Source organism: Mustela nivalis (genome assembly GCF_964662115.1).
Source record: "Mustela nivalis genome assembly, chromosome: 13".
NCBI classification, from domain to species: domain Eukaryota; kingdom Metazoa; phylum Chordata; class Mammalia; order Carnivora; family Mustelidae; genus Mustela; species Mustela nivalis.
In genome coordinates, this window is record NC_139032.1 from 3,812,903 (window position 1) to 3,828,401 (window position 15,499).

A 15,499-nucleotide genomic window follows, 5' to 3' on the forward strand; every position below is an offset into this window, starting at 1 on the left:
GTTCACATCTTGGGCGCCTGGGTGGCTCAGCGGGTTAAGCCTCTGCTTTCAGCTCAGGTCATGATCTCAGGGTCCTGGGATCGAACCCCGTGTCGGGCTCTCTGCTCAGTGGTGACCCTGCTTCCCCCTCTCTCTGCCTGCCTCTCTGTCTACTTGTGATCTCTCTGTCTGTCAAATGAATGAATAAAATCTTATTAAAAAAAAAAAAAAGAGTTCACGTCCTGACAAGCACTGAAGTGATGTATAGAACTGTTGAATCCCGGGGCGCCTGGAAAGCTTAGTCCATTAAGCACCAATTTTTGGTTTCAGCTCGGGTCATAATCTCAGGGTTCTGGGATTGAGCCGCACATGGGGCTCCTGGCTCAGTGGGGAGTCTGCTTCTCCCTCTCCCTCTGCCCCTCCCCACTGCTGTGCACACATGGGTGCTCTCTCTCAAATAAATTTTTTAAAAAAATAAAACTTCAAAAAATTATGATTAATATGTTAGGAGTGCTAGTGGAAAAAGTGGACAACATGCAGAGAATGGAAGGGCAATATAAGTAGAGAAGTGGACACTCTAAGAATTAAAAAAATGACAGAAATAAATGAAGAATGCCTTTGATGGGTTCATCAGTAGAGTAGACATGGCTAAGAAAAGAATCAATGAGCTAGAAGTTAAGTCAGTAAAATCTGCCCAACCTGCAATGCCAAGAGGAAAAGAATGAAAAAGGCAGGGAACAGAATATCCAAGATGTGGAGAACTTGCAGAAAGAGTGTATGATGGGAATCCCAGAAAGAAAAACAGAGAGAGGAGCAGAAGAAATGTTTGAAGTAATAATGGTTGAGAATTCTCTAAAAATAATGACATACGTTAAACCACAGATCCTGAAAACTCAGACAACACCAAGCAGGATAAATACCCCAAACTATTCCTAGGCATGTCATAATCAAACTACAAAAAATGACAGACAGGATCTTGAAAAAGGCCACATGAGAAAGATCTACTTCCACCATGACAGTGTGAAGAGCGCTGACCCACACTCCAGCGAAACTGATAAAAATTATTTGGAAAAACATTCAAGACCTCTGGAAATGATTCTAAGAGCAAACATCAAATGAAGAAACATTTAGTCAAGAAAATCTACGAAAGCTTGGTATGAAAGGCAAGAGCATGTAACCACTCCTCCCTTCACGTCCCTGGCTTGGCAAGGAAACTCCTCTCTGGGAAGACTTCAGCCAAGGACACATGAATGCTGGATGGGAGGGCGCCCAGCTTCGAGGCAGAGGGCTTTCCTCCTGGTAGAACAGCATGGCAGTCTTTCTCATGCTGCCCCAGTTGTCTATTGCTGATTCCAAGTGTTGGGTGAGGACAGCCAAGACATGGGGGCTCCCTTCCTCCACCTGGCCCACAGGTACTGAGACTGTACCCTGAATGTGGCACCCTGAGACTACTGGGGCCCTGGTCCCCCTTGCCCAGCCTCTTCTATTCAACATCCCACTAGAAGTCCTAGCCAGAGCAATTAGGCAAGAAAAAAAAGTAACACAGATTGGAAGGGAAGAAAGCAATCATCTATTCGCAGATGACACAATCCTGTATATAGAAAGTTGTAAGGAACCTACTAAAAAGCTACTTGAAATAATAAACTAGCTCATCAAGGTTGCAGGATACAAGACCAATGTACAAAAATCAACTGTATTTCAGTACAGTAGCACTGACATAAAATTAAGAATGCAGTTCCACTTAAAAGACATCAAGAAGAATAAGTTACTTAGGAATAAATTTAACAAAAGAAGTATATAACTTCTGATGGAAATTTATAGTATCTCAATAAGTGGGAAAACGTCCATGTCCATTGGTCAGAAGACTGAGCATTTTTCAGATGGCAATACTCTGATTCTACTGCTTTACAGATTCACCATAATCCTTATCAGCGGACTTCTCTGTAGACTTGACAAGCTAAAACTAAAATCTGCATGGAACTGCAACAGACTCAGAGTGGCCAAAACGATCTTTAAAAAGAAGAAGTTGGAGGACTCAACACTTCTTCATTTCAAAGCATACTGCAAAGCACAGTAATCCAGACAGTGTGAGACTGGCCTAAGGGTAAACAGAGATTAACGGAGCAGAACTGAGTGTCCAGAAATAAATGGATACACTTACAGCTAAGGGCCAAGACAATTTAATAGAAAAAGAACTGTCTTCTTATAAATGGTGCGGGGAAAAATGGAGAGCCACATTAAAAAAAAAAAAAATTAGATCCTTACCACACACATGTGAAGAAATTAACTCAAAATGTATCAAAGACCAAATTGTAAGACCTAAAAACTATAAAACTCTTAGAAGAAAACACAGGGATAAACCTTCACGACCTTGGGTTTAGACCTGGCAAATGAGCCTCAGCTATGACAACAAAAGCACAAAAAACAAAATAAAAAAAAAAATGGATAAACGGGACTCCATCAAAATGACAAATGTCTGTGCTTCCAAGAACACAACTGAGAAAGTGAAAAGTCTACAAAACAGGGTAAAGTATTCACCAATCCTATCTGTTAAGAGACTTCTAAAATATGGAAAGAATTCTTATGACTCAATAATAAAAAGCACCAAAAAGTAAAAATAGGCAAAGGGTCTGAACTGACATTTCTCCAAGGAAGACCTACGAATGACCAGTACGCACATGAGAAGATGCTCCAAGCCACTCATCATTAGGGAAACGTCCATCAGAGCGGAGTGAGCCAACTCTTTACACCGGGAAGGACGGTTAGAATCAAAGCGCCAGCACCCCCTGCTGGTGGGATCGGAAAGCGGTGTAACCACTTTGGAAAACAGTCTGGCAGTTCATTCCTCAGACAACGGAATGCAGAGCTACTCCTAAAAACATGAAAACATATGTCCAACAAGATCTTGTACAAGAATGTTTACAGTGGAAATATTCACAGTAGCCAAAAATCAGAAATAACCCAAATGTGTCTGCTGGTGAACAGATAAACAAAATGTGGTCCGGTCATACAAGAGAATATTAAACAAAAGCTTCAGGCTGATGAAAACGGTCTACAATCAGCTGGTGGCGGCGCCCACATCTGTGAATACACTAAATACACTGAATCGGGGGGGGGGGCACAGGGTATGGGAAAAGTGGGGGAAAAGAAAGAAGCCAGAGGAGGGAAGGCCCTTCTCCACACACAGTCACAAGTAAGAGTCACACTAGAACAGAAATCGCGTGTGCAAGAAGACAGGGGAGTGAAATATTTGGACTGTTAGAAGGAAAAACCCCACCACGTAGGGTTCTGTGTCCAGTGAATTACTCTTCAAAAGTTGAGGGAAAAAAGACATTCTCAGACAAATAAAAAAGTCTTCCAGGTGCGAGGGGCTGAGGGGACCCAGAGCTCTGACCCCAACCCAGCCCTCCACCCTCAGGGAGTGCCCTGAGACGGGGGCCTGGGGACAGCCTGCCAGGCCCAGGGGCACAGAGGAAAGCCCAGGCCCATGGGGGCTGGGAACTGCCATGTCCAGAGGGGGGTCTTAAGCAGGACCCCAGACCCCACTGCTTGACTGGACATAACCTGAGGACAGCAGCCTCTCCCTCAGGATGGCTCCGTGCAAAGGGCCACAGCAGGTGGGGGAGCCGGATGTGCCCAGAAGGGCCCCAGAGCCAGGGCTGCCTAGGGTTTCGGGGGGGGGGGGCTACGCCAGTCCCCTGGAGGAAAGGCCACACCCCTGATACCCAGCGAGTGGGGCCGCTGCCGCCCACCTGGGGAAGGTCCGACTCCGCAGCTCCTTGATGAAGAGTTGGCTGCCATTCTGCACGGGCTTCACATCGGGCGTCTGCCCTGGACCATGTTTGTGCCAGGCCCTCTTCTTCTTCACTGTGGGGAGACAGGGCAGCTCAGGGACCCAGCCAGGAGGGCAGCCGAGGAGCCGTCAACACCCCAACACTCAAGGCTCCCTATAGGCAGAGCCCTCGTGGTCCCGCAGCGGTCTGGCCCACCCGCCTCCCTCACTGCCCGCCCCCAGCCCCATGATCTCTCCACTGACCCCGCCCTGCACCTGCCAAGCCCCTGGGCTCAGTGACCACATCCAGAGCTAGGGCGGCCTGGGACTTTGCTGAGGGCGTGTCGCATCAGAGGCACCTACGGGGTAGTCCCACCAAGGTTGGCCTTTGGGACACCTCCCCTCTGACCTCGGATATCACAAACCCTGCCACCTCCCTGCTGGGACCTCTGCTGTCCCAATAGCCTGCAGCTGGGGCAGAGGCACAGAGAGGCACAGGGAGCTCCCACCCTCACCCCCGAGCTGTGTGCACCTCACCCTCCCCGGTGCGTCCACCCATGCGTACCACCGCCCTGCCTGCTCCCTCCGACTTCCATTCCACACGTGCTCCCAGGACACTGGGCACCCCACATTGGACTCTCTAGAGACAAGTGTGTACACGTGCCCCTATGTGACATGTTTGCAGACACAAGCACAGGTGCATGTGCACACACACACTCGCACTCACCCCACTGGACTGCAAGCCCAGGAGGGGAGGGAAGTGATTTTCTTGTGGCCCTCATCCCCCGTTCAGGGCAGCCACTAGTGATGGGGAGTGAGGACAGCACTGGCGCACACACCTGTCCCTGGAGACTCCGGGACAGGGTCTGGAACAGCCTGGGTCAGACTGGCTGTGAGGGACTGCCGCTCGGCCCTCCGGATGCCCTTCCTTCACAGACAGGGACGGAGAGGGGCTCCCACCGTTCCCCATCTCCCATCCAGTCACAGACCCTGAGACTGTCTCCAACAACGACGCGACATCTCTGTCATGCTTCGCTTGCCATGGCCAGGGTCTGAGCGGGTGTTACTGAAATCTGGCAGGACCCTGCCAAGAGAGGCTTCCGAGCTGGGGCTTCTGGTGGCATCGGGCACACATGGGAGCGCAGAAGGGCCTGGGCACCTGCCCAAATCTTTCCTGCCCCACCATGTTGTCACTGTGAGACCTTGTGCAAGTCACTGGGCATCTCTGTGCTGTATCTTCAACAGAGAGGAGCTAATCCCAGCCTCCCGGACTCCTTGTGAGCCACAGGAGGCAAACAACATGCGGCACCCCACCTGCCCGGGAGCTCTTGGGGGGCACACTGTGCAAGCACAGACCCTCCTCTTGGCAAGGCTGCTTGGGCTGCAGGCCCTTGTTCACAGGGCTCAGTCCTGCTCCAGACCCCCAGGCTCCCCTAGCTGCACCCACTGCACCTGGCACAGCCCGGCACCAGTGGGCACAAGGCGGAGGGAGGGATGTTTGTGAATGGCGGGTGCCCACTGAGCAGCCCAGCTCTACACAGGGGTCGCCAAAGCTGTAGGTGGCCTGGGAGTCATCCCTGCTCCCCAAAGAGCTCAGCAGGCTCAGACAAGGGTGGGGGCGGCACGACCCTGATGACGACCCAGGTCACCCTGACTCTGAAACCAGTCTCCATGTCCTCAGCCTTCTCCTAGGTCTGCAGCTGCCTCAGGACGCGAGCCGGACCCCACAGGCAAGGGGCTCTGGAGTCCACATGGAGCTCCCCGCTGCACGGCCACGGGAGCGTCGTGGGCCTCGGCAATCGGCGGCCCACGCCTGGTGGGGCCTCCCTACTTGCCCCCCGGGGAGGCGAGCCAGACTCTTGGGGAGCCCTCTCACCAGGGGTCCAGCGTATCCAGGGCCTTGAGAAAGAGGAGGGGGAAGCCAGGCCGCATGCCGGCAGCCATGAGCAACGCTGCATAGAGGGGAGACCAGGGGAGAGACAGGCATCCCCATGCAGTCTGAGGGGGGCAGCAGAGGTCCTCACGTGGGCCCCCCAAGGTCCTCCAACACTGGCCCCGGCATCACCCCTCACTGCACTTCCCGAGGTCTCCACGTGGAAGGCATGCAGAGCCCCAAGGATGCAGATGCCTGGCAGGAGGGCCCTGGCCAAGGAGGCCACGTGGGGAAACAGAGTCCTGGAGGGCGGCTGGGGGGGTGGGGATGCATACCCGCCAGGAACTGGGCCTGAGAAGCAGGTGCTGCCTGCGGCTGGCGGCCTTCCTGGGCCCTCACTTGGGACGGGGCACCGCAAGCACCTCGAGGACGCGACGGCTAACGCACGGGGCGACACAGATCCGTAAGGGAGGCCGGCCAAGCGTCCTGGGGCTCCCCGGGAAGCCCTGGCTGGTGTGCTCCTTCCCTCCCCAGGGCCCAGAACACGCTGAGCCCCGAGGCCAAATGTCCTCCTGCCTGTGCGTCCCCTGAGGAGGCAGCCTAGAGACCTCAGCCCAGCAGGAGGACGGGGCTTGGGGGTGACAGATACCCCCCCCCCGTTGCAGCTGCCCTCGGGGCATCACAGCTACAAGGGCCTCGGGGAGGAGGGATGTGGCCAGTCGGGAAGTGGCCTCTGAAGCAGGCCTGCCGGGGTCAGAACTGCTCTTGGGGCCGTGCTGCCTGAGCCTTCCCATCAGTGGAGACTCCTTGCCGAGTTCCCTGGGACCCCCAAGCCCCAACTCTGCGCAAACTGTGAACCTGTGGGCCCCTGTCCTCATCTCAATGTGCCCACCACAGACCCACGTGGGGCCCGGAGCAGCCCATGGGCTTAGGGGTCCCCTGGGGACATGACACCATGATAGTCCTCACCGTGGAGCATCTGACTGCAAAGAATCACCAAACGAACCAGTGTGTCACAGTGACACAGACCCACTCCAAGGCAGAGTAACACACAATTGTGGGCGTGCATCCTGGCAGGAAATGCCAGCTCCCAAGCCTCTGACCCCAATGGCCATGCAGCCCCCAGTAACGGCAGGGAGCCCCTGATCCACAGGATTTATGAAGCATGTGTGCACAGCCACACACACGTACACATACAAGCCTATCAACCTGTGCAAATGCGACACTCACACACACGTGTCCATGCTTGAGCACGCGCATGTGTCTACACACACGTCCACACTTGCACACACGCACCTGTCTATACACACGCACATGTGCCAATGCTTGTGCACATACACCTGTCTACACACACATGTGCACGCACTCCTGTCTATACACGCAAATGCACACATGAACATCTGTGCACACACACATACACAAACACATCCAGCCAGGGAGGGGCAGCCGGCCCCCACCAGGCTGCAGTCCCCACATGTCCTGGGAGTGGCTGGCCATAAGTACCAGAAAGGGTTGCCTGTACTTGGCTTTGAGCAGCAGTACAGGGCAGCAGGGACCCCCAGCACAAGGGCGGGGGTCTCGGTCAGCAGACTAAGTTGGGGAACAGTGGACAAGCTCACGGTCAGGGAAAGGTGCTTCCAGGACATGCAGAGATGTTGGAGAAGTCACAGGGTGTGTGACCACCAGCTCCCACCACAGCACTCCCCTGCAGCCCTACCTGAGCCCCAGAGCACAGTCCTGCCCTCCGTCAGGACACTCAGGGCTGTTGTGGGGACAGGCCGGGTCTCCTGGCTCCAGCCCCAGTCTGTCCTTGGCCCTGCCCTAGGGCCGCACGGTGGGACTGGGACGCCAGCCCCACCTGCTCAACCCCGCCTGCCCTGAGCTTTCCCGTGGCTCAGAAGGGGTTACGACAGCGGCCGGGCAGGGACCAGAGTGGTTTCTGGGTAATCGGAGCAGACCCGCCCTGAGCACAAGCACTGCCGGCCCCTGTGGGTACGAGGGAAGGTAGGAGCCCACAAAGCTTCCTGCTGGTCTCGGGAATTCGGTGATGCTTTACCGCGTGCTGATGCCGCGCCGCAGTCTGGAGGATGAGAGCCGAACCAGGGCGGCCGCTGGATCATCTAGTGATGGCTAGATGCGTGCCAGACACACGGACAGCTCCGCGAGGAGTGGTGACAGCCCACTGGCCTCACGCAGCTTCCCGGGTGGTGGGATCACGGCCAGCCTCAGCCTCAGGGGTGCAGGCACCCTCCCTCAACCCGCACTGGACCTACAGGACTCGCCCCACAGGAGCTGTGGGGGTCCAGCCTCTGCCCTGTGAATAGACAGCAGGAGGGAGGCTCCCCTTGAAGGAGGGTGACAGGACTTCTGGTGGCCTGGGGCCAGCTGTGGTCCCCTTCAACCCCCCTACACAAACACTCCGGGGTCAGCATCCAGACTGCACCTTTCATGAGCACCCAGGCTGCCCAACCCAGGTCAGAAATCAGAGGCCACATTAACACCCCCATGCCCTCTGTCTTGCCCCCAAGCCAGGACCCGCCAAGGTAACTGCAGACCAGGGCACACCCCCTGCATGGGCTCAGCCTTGGAACTCGCCTCCTGGAAGGGATATGAGCCCCCAGTGGAGCCACACTGGATAAGCCTGTTCCCAAGGAGCCCCCTCAGGGTGCACTGCACCCCCAAGGGACCAGCAGGCAGTTGGAGATGGGGACGCTCCCTGCAGGTGGTACCAAGGAAGGGACAGCAGATCCCCAACATGGAGTGGGCAGCAGGCAGTGGGCAGGGTCGGACAGCCACAGCACGGTGTCCCCATCTTGGATGGGTCTGGCCCCTGCAGGTGCTGGGATGTGAGGCCCCTGCCCAGGCCTGTGGAAGTCAGTGGGGTCTCTGCACAGGCCAAGTGGCCTTAGCCGCAGCCCTGGACAGGAGCCCCACAGGAGGGGCTGCAGGGATGAATCCACAGGGACAGTGGGCAAGGCCAGGAGCAGTTCCCAGGCACCAGGGTGCAAGTGCCCACGGCCCTCCCCCAGCCAGCCAGGCCAGGCCCTATACTTACAGGTAGACTTCCCGTGGGTTTTCTCGCAGTTCGGGCAGTGGTATATGTCGATGTCTGGGGCCTCCTCCTCTTCTACTCCCACACAGCTGAAATGGAGGAAGCACAGATGTAGCCGGCGGTCAGCAACTACTCGGGGCCTTCCCCTGCGGAACGCAGACAGCTGCTGTCCACCTCACAGGAGGGGCACTACGTGTGCAGGGGGAGCAGAACCTGAGCCAGGACAGCAGCCCACAGGGACAGGAGGGGCATGAGGAGGAGGGAGGGAGGGAGAGGCAAGGAAGGCCTTGCTGTTCATGACCAGGCTATGCAGAGGGCCGGGCCGTCCAGCAGGACCACCTGCACGACAGCCACTACTCTCCTGTCACCACAGAGTCGGGGAGGACAAGGGGTCTTAGAGAGGGGCTGCCCCCACCACGTCACCTGGGGAGGTTTAGAGCTAAGGGTTGGGGCTCTCCTGACCCCTTGAGGGACCGCTGAACCAGGGGGCGGGACCACGGTACCAGGACAACCGGATGTCAAAAGAATGAAGTTGAATCCCTACTTCACACCATATAAAAAGACTAACTAAAAACAGATTGACCACTGAAATATAAGGCCTAATGCTATAAGACACTAAGAAGAGGACACAGGAGTACATCTTCATGACCCTGGACTTGGCCATGGATTCCCAGATAGGGCACCGAAAACACAAGCAACAAAAGAAAAATTAACCTGTGTATCAGGGAAATGTAAAATGTTTGTGCAGTAAATGACACTAGGAAGAAACTGAAAAGACAACACGGAGAATGGGAGAGCATCTGCGAATCACCTTTCGATGAAGGCCCCGCGCCCGATGCGCACACGGACGGATGGCGGAGACACACACAACAGCATCTCAACGGGCAAAGGACTCAAACAGATTCTTCTCCCAGGATGACGTACAACAGCCAAGAGGCCCTCGACAGAGGCTCTACATGCTTAGCCGTGTGGATTCTCTGGAACGCACAACCGAACCAACAAGACACCAACCCAGGACGGCTACAGGTTTTACAAGAAAAAACACCAGAGACCTGCAAGTGCTGGCCGGGAGGTGGGAAGGGAGAGCTCTCTTCCGTCGCTGCTGAGTGTAAAAGTGAGTTTCTCTGGGAATAGTCTGACGGCTCCCCAGAAAGGTAAGCAGAGACTCACCCTGTGGCCCGGCCATCCCACTCCCAGGCACATGCCCCGGAGAAGGCAGAGCAGGGCCGCAGGCCAACCCCGCACACCAGTGTTCACGGCAACATCACCACGACGACCAAGAGACAGAAACCGGCCAGCGCGCACCGGCTGACAGACAGCCAAGCCACCTGTCCACGCCACGGAGCGGCCCCCAGCCTGAAAGGGGGGCGGCGCGGACACCTGCTACAGCACGACGGCCCCCGGCCACCCAAGGCCACATACGCAGGGCTGCATTTACGCAGAACGCACACCCAGAGGACCCGCCGCAGGAACGAGGGGCTGGTGGGGAATGGGCAGTGACTGCGGAGGGAGCCTGGCATCTCCTTTCGGACGCAGGTGGAGGCCATGCTTGCGCAACAGTGTGAAGGTACTAACTGCCAAGGAAGGCTCACTTTAAGATGGTTAGTTTTATGTTAGGTGAATTTTACCCCACTCGAAAGACAAGGAATGTGCCCCATGACAGGTGCCCCGTCCCACTGCCACTGAGCCCATCCTCACTAAGGCTGGCCGAGCGCCTGTTCTGCCTGCGGCAGCAGCACAGACCCTACGTGGACCTTCCTGCAACAGCCCTGCAGTAACGGGAGGGTCACCGCTCGCCTACCACGGAGGCAGATGTGTGTCTGGACCCCAGGCGTCTCCTCACTGTGTTCCCTCGTCCCCTGGCCAAGGTCAGCCACCACCGCTCCGGGCCCCTCGATGGAACACCGTCTGCCACGGCTGCCACATGCCACGGTCCCAGGAGCAGCGCTGGAGCCCACAAAGCCTCCGGCACACGCCTTTGGAAACATGAAGTTCACTCTTCATCTCGGAACGAGCCCCGAACCAAAGTGCGGGCCGCCTGAAGAGACAGGTGTGAGACACAAAGCGACCAGAAGCAGATGCGAGGGTCTAGGGTCCACAGGTCTGCTCTCGCCATGCAAAGGGACTTTCTGAACAAGCAAAGGACATCAGAGAGAACCCTGATGGACAGACACAGGGCTCCCTCCGACAGCATGTACGGGAGCACCCCCCCTCCTGCAGGAACCGGGCATGAAGGGCATCTCCCCCGCGGAAGAACAGGGGAGAGCCCGAAGGGGCCCAGGCCTATGGAGAAAGATGCCAGAAAGGGGAGCTAGAATCACATTACTGCATCGGTCTCTCGGCAAAGTCACCGAACCAGGCACGCTGAGCTCTTAACGCGGCAGGTGGGAGGCACAGCGGGGACAGCAAACACCGGAGTACCCCAGTCTGTCTCCAGAGCACCCCTGCTTCATGAGAGCCCCTCCTCCTCAAACCCCCGCCCCCAGCTCCTCCCCACCCACAAGGAGGAGCAGCCACTCACCCAGCACCTTCCCCCTGGGCTGGTGCACCCACCTGACTCCTCCCCTCCCTCCCTCCCAGCCCCCTACACCCCTGCCTGCCACAGAAAGGGCTCTGCACCCTGGGCCCTGCGCCAGCTGGCCTCGGTGTGCCCAGCCATCAGAGAGCACGCCGGCGAAGCCCCCATTGCCCACACCCACCCGGAGCTGCGCACTCTGGGTGAGAGGCAGAGCCCTGCGGGTCTTCAGGACCCACTGGGACTAGTAATTGGACCCGGAATCCACACCCCGTGTCCACACTTTGTGTCACACTCCAGACCCACACTTTTCATCTACACCCTAGGTCTACACCCCAGTTCCACATCCTGTATCCACACCCCACATCTGCCCTGTGTCAACACCCCACATCCGCACATGTTCCTGCCTGGCCCAGCCACAGGGATCCCAGGGACACACAAGGAGCCAACGCAGCACACAGGAGGTCTGAGGTCCGACTGTGAACTCAGCCTCACAGACAGGGGCCCCTTCAACAGGTTAGGGGGCAGGTGTGCGGCGGCGCGCAGAGGGAACGGCGGCTAAGTCCTAGGCCGGGTGAAGGGAGGAAAATCCGCATGCCGGAACCACCCCCACCCAAACACCCCTGCTTGTCCCACATGCATGACAGGTAGGGAAGCTGAGGCCCAGGGTCATAAGGCGTGCAGGCCAACACCCCTCGCCAGCTCTGGGTGCCCCTTCGGTATGCCAGCCTGGGGCATGCAGGTCTCACCAGAGACCCGTTTTGTGCAGGGAGGCCTCTCTAAAACGGACAGAGAGCGGTGGGATATGGGTCCCTCGTTCTACCCAGGGCACCTCAGGGCCACCCCTCACCCAGGAGGGCCACCCACGGCCTGATGCCGCCCGCTCCCCCACGACCGGCGTGTGTCACCGTGGGCCCCGACTGCCTGGGCTGCCACCCTGACAAGGGCGACTGGAGGTAGGAAACTAAGGTCCCAGGAGCAGCCCCCGGCTGTGCGATGTGCGACGACAGACCTCCTGACTCCCCGTGTCCCGGCGCCCAAGGACCCCGCGGTTTGGTTTGACCTTCTGGGCAGAGGGCCCTCAGCCACAGCAGCCCCTCTACCCACATGGGGGAAGGCCTTTTACTGAAACCGCTCCCAATTTATGTTTCTATCCCCAAGTTAAGGCTTTCCCAGTGCCTCCTGAGAAATTACTTGGGAAATCACCCAAAAGACTATAAGAACAATAGTCACGGGAAAGTCAGAAACATTCCCCCTGCCTTAAAGCCAGGAGCAAAGTGCCTGCGTCGGAGGAACCCTGGGCGTGCCTGCCCACCCCCCCAGCCCCAACTGTTCAACCAGTGGCGGAGCACCGCAGACAAAGCAAGCCCATCGCTCTCACAAACAGACTGGCAGGTGATCAGAGAGAACCCTAAAGGCGCCCAGCCTGAGGGCGACATGCACCCTCCACAGAGCCCTGCCTAGGGCCACCAGCCCAAGCACCAGTCTTGCCGATTTGGGGGTCACCTCCCTATGGAGACGACGACTGGGTCAGGACAAGAGCTGGGCCCCCAAGCATGTCCCCAGACAGAAGGACGGACATGGGGCTCATCTTTTCAGTCTCACCAGGACACTGAGGCCTCGCCCTTCCTCTACCGTGGGTGTGTGGGTGTGCGGGTGTGCGGGCCAGGAGGGCCCAGAGGAACACCCGCTGGGCCTTCTCCATCACAGGCAGGCGTGGGGAGCAGGGCCCAGAGCCGCCCCACACTCCAGGCCCAAGCAGGGGTTCAGAGCACCGGCTGAGGTCCAGGGACAGAGCCAGGACAAAGGGCGCTGACAGGCTAAGAGTCAGGCCCGACCTCCCATCCCTACAGCCTGTCCTGTCCCTGCATCACCACATGTGCAGAAGGCCGTCACCACAGAGATGGAGACCAGGAGATGGGCCAGCCAGAGACTGGGACCCCAAGGGCTGGGAACCAAGTGCCCGGAGCTGTGGTGCATTGGGAGCAGGGAGGGAGAGGGAGAGACAGAGGGGAAGGGGAGGGGAGGGAGGGGAGGAGGAGGAGAACGAAGTCCCTGCAGACACGGACCCCGGAGTGCGAAGTACACAGTAGAGATCAAGGTGGGCACTAGGCCTCCCCAGCAGACAACCCACAACAAACCTGCGCTGTGTACCGCGCATGGACCTGCGTGCACATGTGTGCACACGTACGTGTGCATGCCTGCGTGCGTGAGCATGCGTGTGTGCCACACGTGCGTGCATGAGTGTGTGTGTGTATGTGTGCGTGTGCTCCTGTCTGAGCTCCTTCGACCTCTGGCTTGGAAGGTGAGACCTGTGGGGAGAGGTCATGTTTTCAGGAGCGCGTGGCCACTGGGGCTGGGGGCTGGGCTGGTCTGAGCCCGCAGTGACCTGGCATCCAGCACTGAGCCAACCCCACAAACATTACAGCTGATGTAAGTGCCAGGAGGCAAGCAGAAAGACAGCAGGTGGAGTGGAGACGGACAGAAAACCACGGAAACAGGCCAAGCAGGAAGGACCTGAAGGGGTAGGGGTAGGGGTGGGGGGAGGAGCGACCTGAAGGGGGTACTGTAGCACGAGGGCCTGGGGGGGAGGGGGGAGGGGGGCGGAACCGTAGCAGAGGGACCAACAAGGGAGTCGGCTGACACTCACAGAGGCAGCGCCGCGCAGGTCACGGGGGCCACCACAGCGTATCTGGCAGGGGAGGCCCGGGCTCCAGGCCCCTTGGACAGAAGCCACATCCACCCTTGGAGCTGCAAGGCCCCTGGCAACAAGGCCTGGGGGCCCATGGAGGAAGCCGCTCCTCCAAGGTCATCCCGTGGGAATCCCTGCTCTGCCCTCCAGCCAGGCAGGGCTTTCCAGAACCCCAGGGGCAGGACCCTGTCCTCAGAGCTCCCAGGGCCCAGGACACTGGACACCCGCCCGGCCTGGACACCCCACACCTCACTGCTCGCACTGGGAAATATGTCCGGAATCCCCAATTAAATGGCAGCATGGCTTTTCCTTTGATTATCGTCAAGAGCATTGATTTAACATAAACTACAACTTCTAAAACCCTGTTCTGACATTTACTTGTGTTTGAAGTTCTAGGAGGAACCTCAGAAAAAAATAAAAAAGGAAGTGACCCCTTGCAGAGGGGAGGGACGGGCACCGCCTGCCCTCCGAGGTCCCAGGAGTTCAGTGGCGACAGCCGGTCTGTCACAGCAGCAGGACCTGTGGGCCGCCACCTCTGGACAACTCCACAAATGCCTCGAGCTGTTCTCGGGGCAGGAGTCCCACACCTGTTGCACACCTACTGTAAGGCAAAGTGTAGGAGTGTTCACAAGCCTGATGTGCACAGGGAGCCGTCCCTGATGACTTGAGAGAAGGAGAAGCGACCCCTCCCACCAGGAGGTTGGACACCGGCGCCCTGTCTCTCTCCCACAGCTGAACGTCCTGCTGCCACGAACCCCGGGTGGTAACGTCCTGCTGCCACGAACCCCGGGTGGTACGCGTGTTCGAGTCTTGACGCTAAGGCCCCCACACACGAGCCACACCCCGGGCAGCGCCCCACGTGAGTGTCCCCTCTCCTCTCCTCCGTGCCTTACTAAGCCACCAGAAACCAGCGAGTCTTCCCTTCGTATAAGGCCCGAAGTCCTGCTTTCTTTGGAAGGTCAAGGTGGCTTCCAAGTGCCCCTCCTTAGCTCCCCTCCTCCCACCTTTCCCAGGTCCTGGTGCCCCACGGAGAAGGCGGCCTGAGCCGTCCACCCTGCGGGGAGCCTGCTGCAGGGGGAGGCCGGGCTGGCAACAGGGGCGGCAGGGGCAGGCAGATGCTAGTCCGAGTGGCCGGGGAGCACAGAAGGAGTAGTGGGGGTGCCCTCCTTGCCGATCACTGGCCATGGTGATTCCCTCCCTCTTTCTGCCCTCTCCCTCGCCAACCTCACCCCTGCCTTCGGGCTGCCCCACTCCCCCCATCCCTGCCCTGCTGGTCTCTGGAGGACGCCCAGACACCAGTGGTTGACACGCTTCACATGGAGCAGCCATGGGGACACATGGGGACAGCGTGGTCATCACTCAGCTCCAATGCAGTCACTGGCCACGTGTCAGACTCAGGAAAGTCCCTGAGACCCTGACTGTGCCAACAACAGCTAAATCCCGGAGTACCAGCCGGTGGCCCAGGCACCACATGAGCTTCTCCATGCAACGGGAAAAGCCACCGTATTGGAAGTAAAATGCCCCAGGTCACACACAGGGAGCAGCCCTTCCCGAGCACGGGCACAGGTGACTCATGTGGGCCCACTCAGGACTCTGCTGGTGAGCCACCGTCCGTC

The 15,499-nt window shown here is 57.9% G+C and overlaps 1 protein-coding gene across 2 annotated transcripts in view; it reads right to left on the bottom strand.

The window, feature by feature from the left end:
- The window catches only part of PHF2 (PHD finger protein 2), a 67,475-nt gene that overhangs the window by 27,527 nt on the left and 24,449 nt on the right, over positions 1-15,499 (bottom strand). For both annotated transcript variants that reach the window (XR_014301528.1, XM_082694171.1), the window contains exons 2-3: positions 8,680-8,765; positions 3,732-3,846 (exon numbers count right to left, since the gene is read on the bottom strand). Coding sequence is in view for 1 of the 2 variants with exons in the window: in XM_082694171.1 (XP_082550297.1) it covers positions 3,732-3,846; positions 8,680-8,765 (201 nt within the window). In the remaining variant the exon portion in view is untranslated. The remainder of the gene's footprint in view (positions 1-3,731; positions 3,847-8,679; positions 8,766-15,499) is intronic.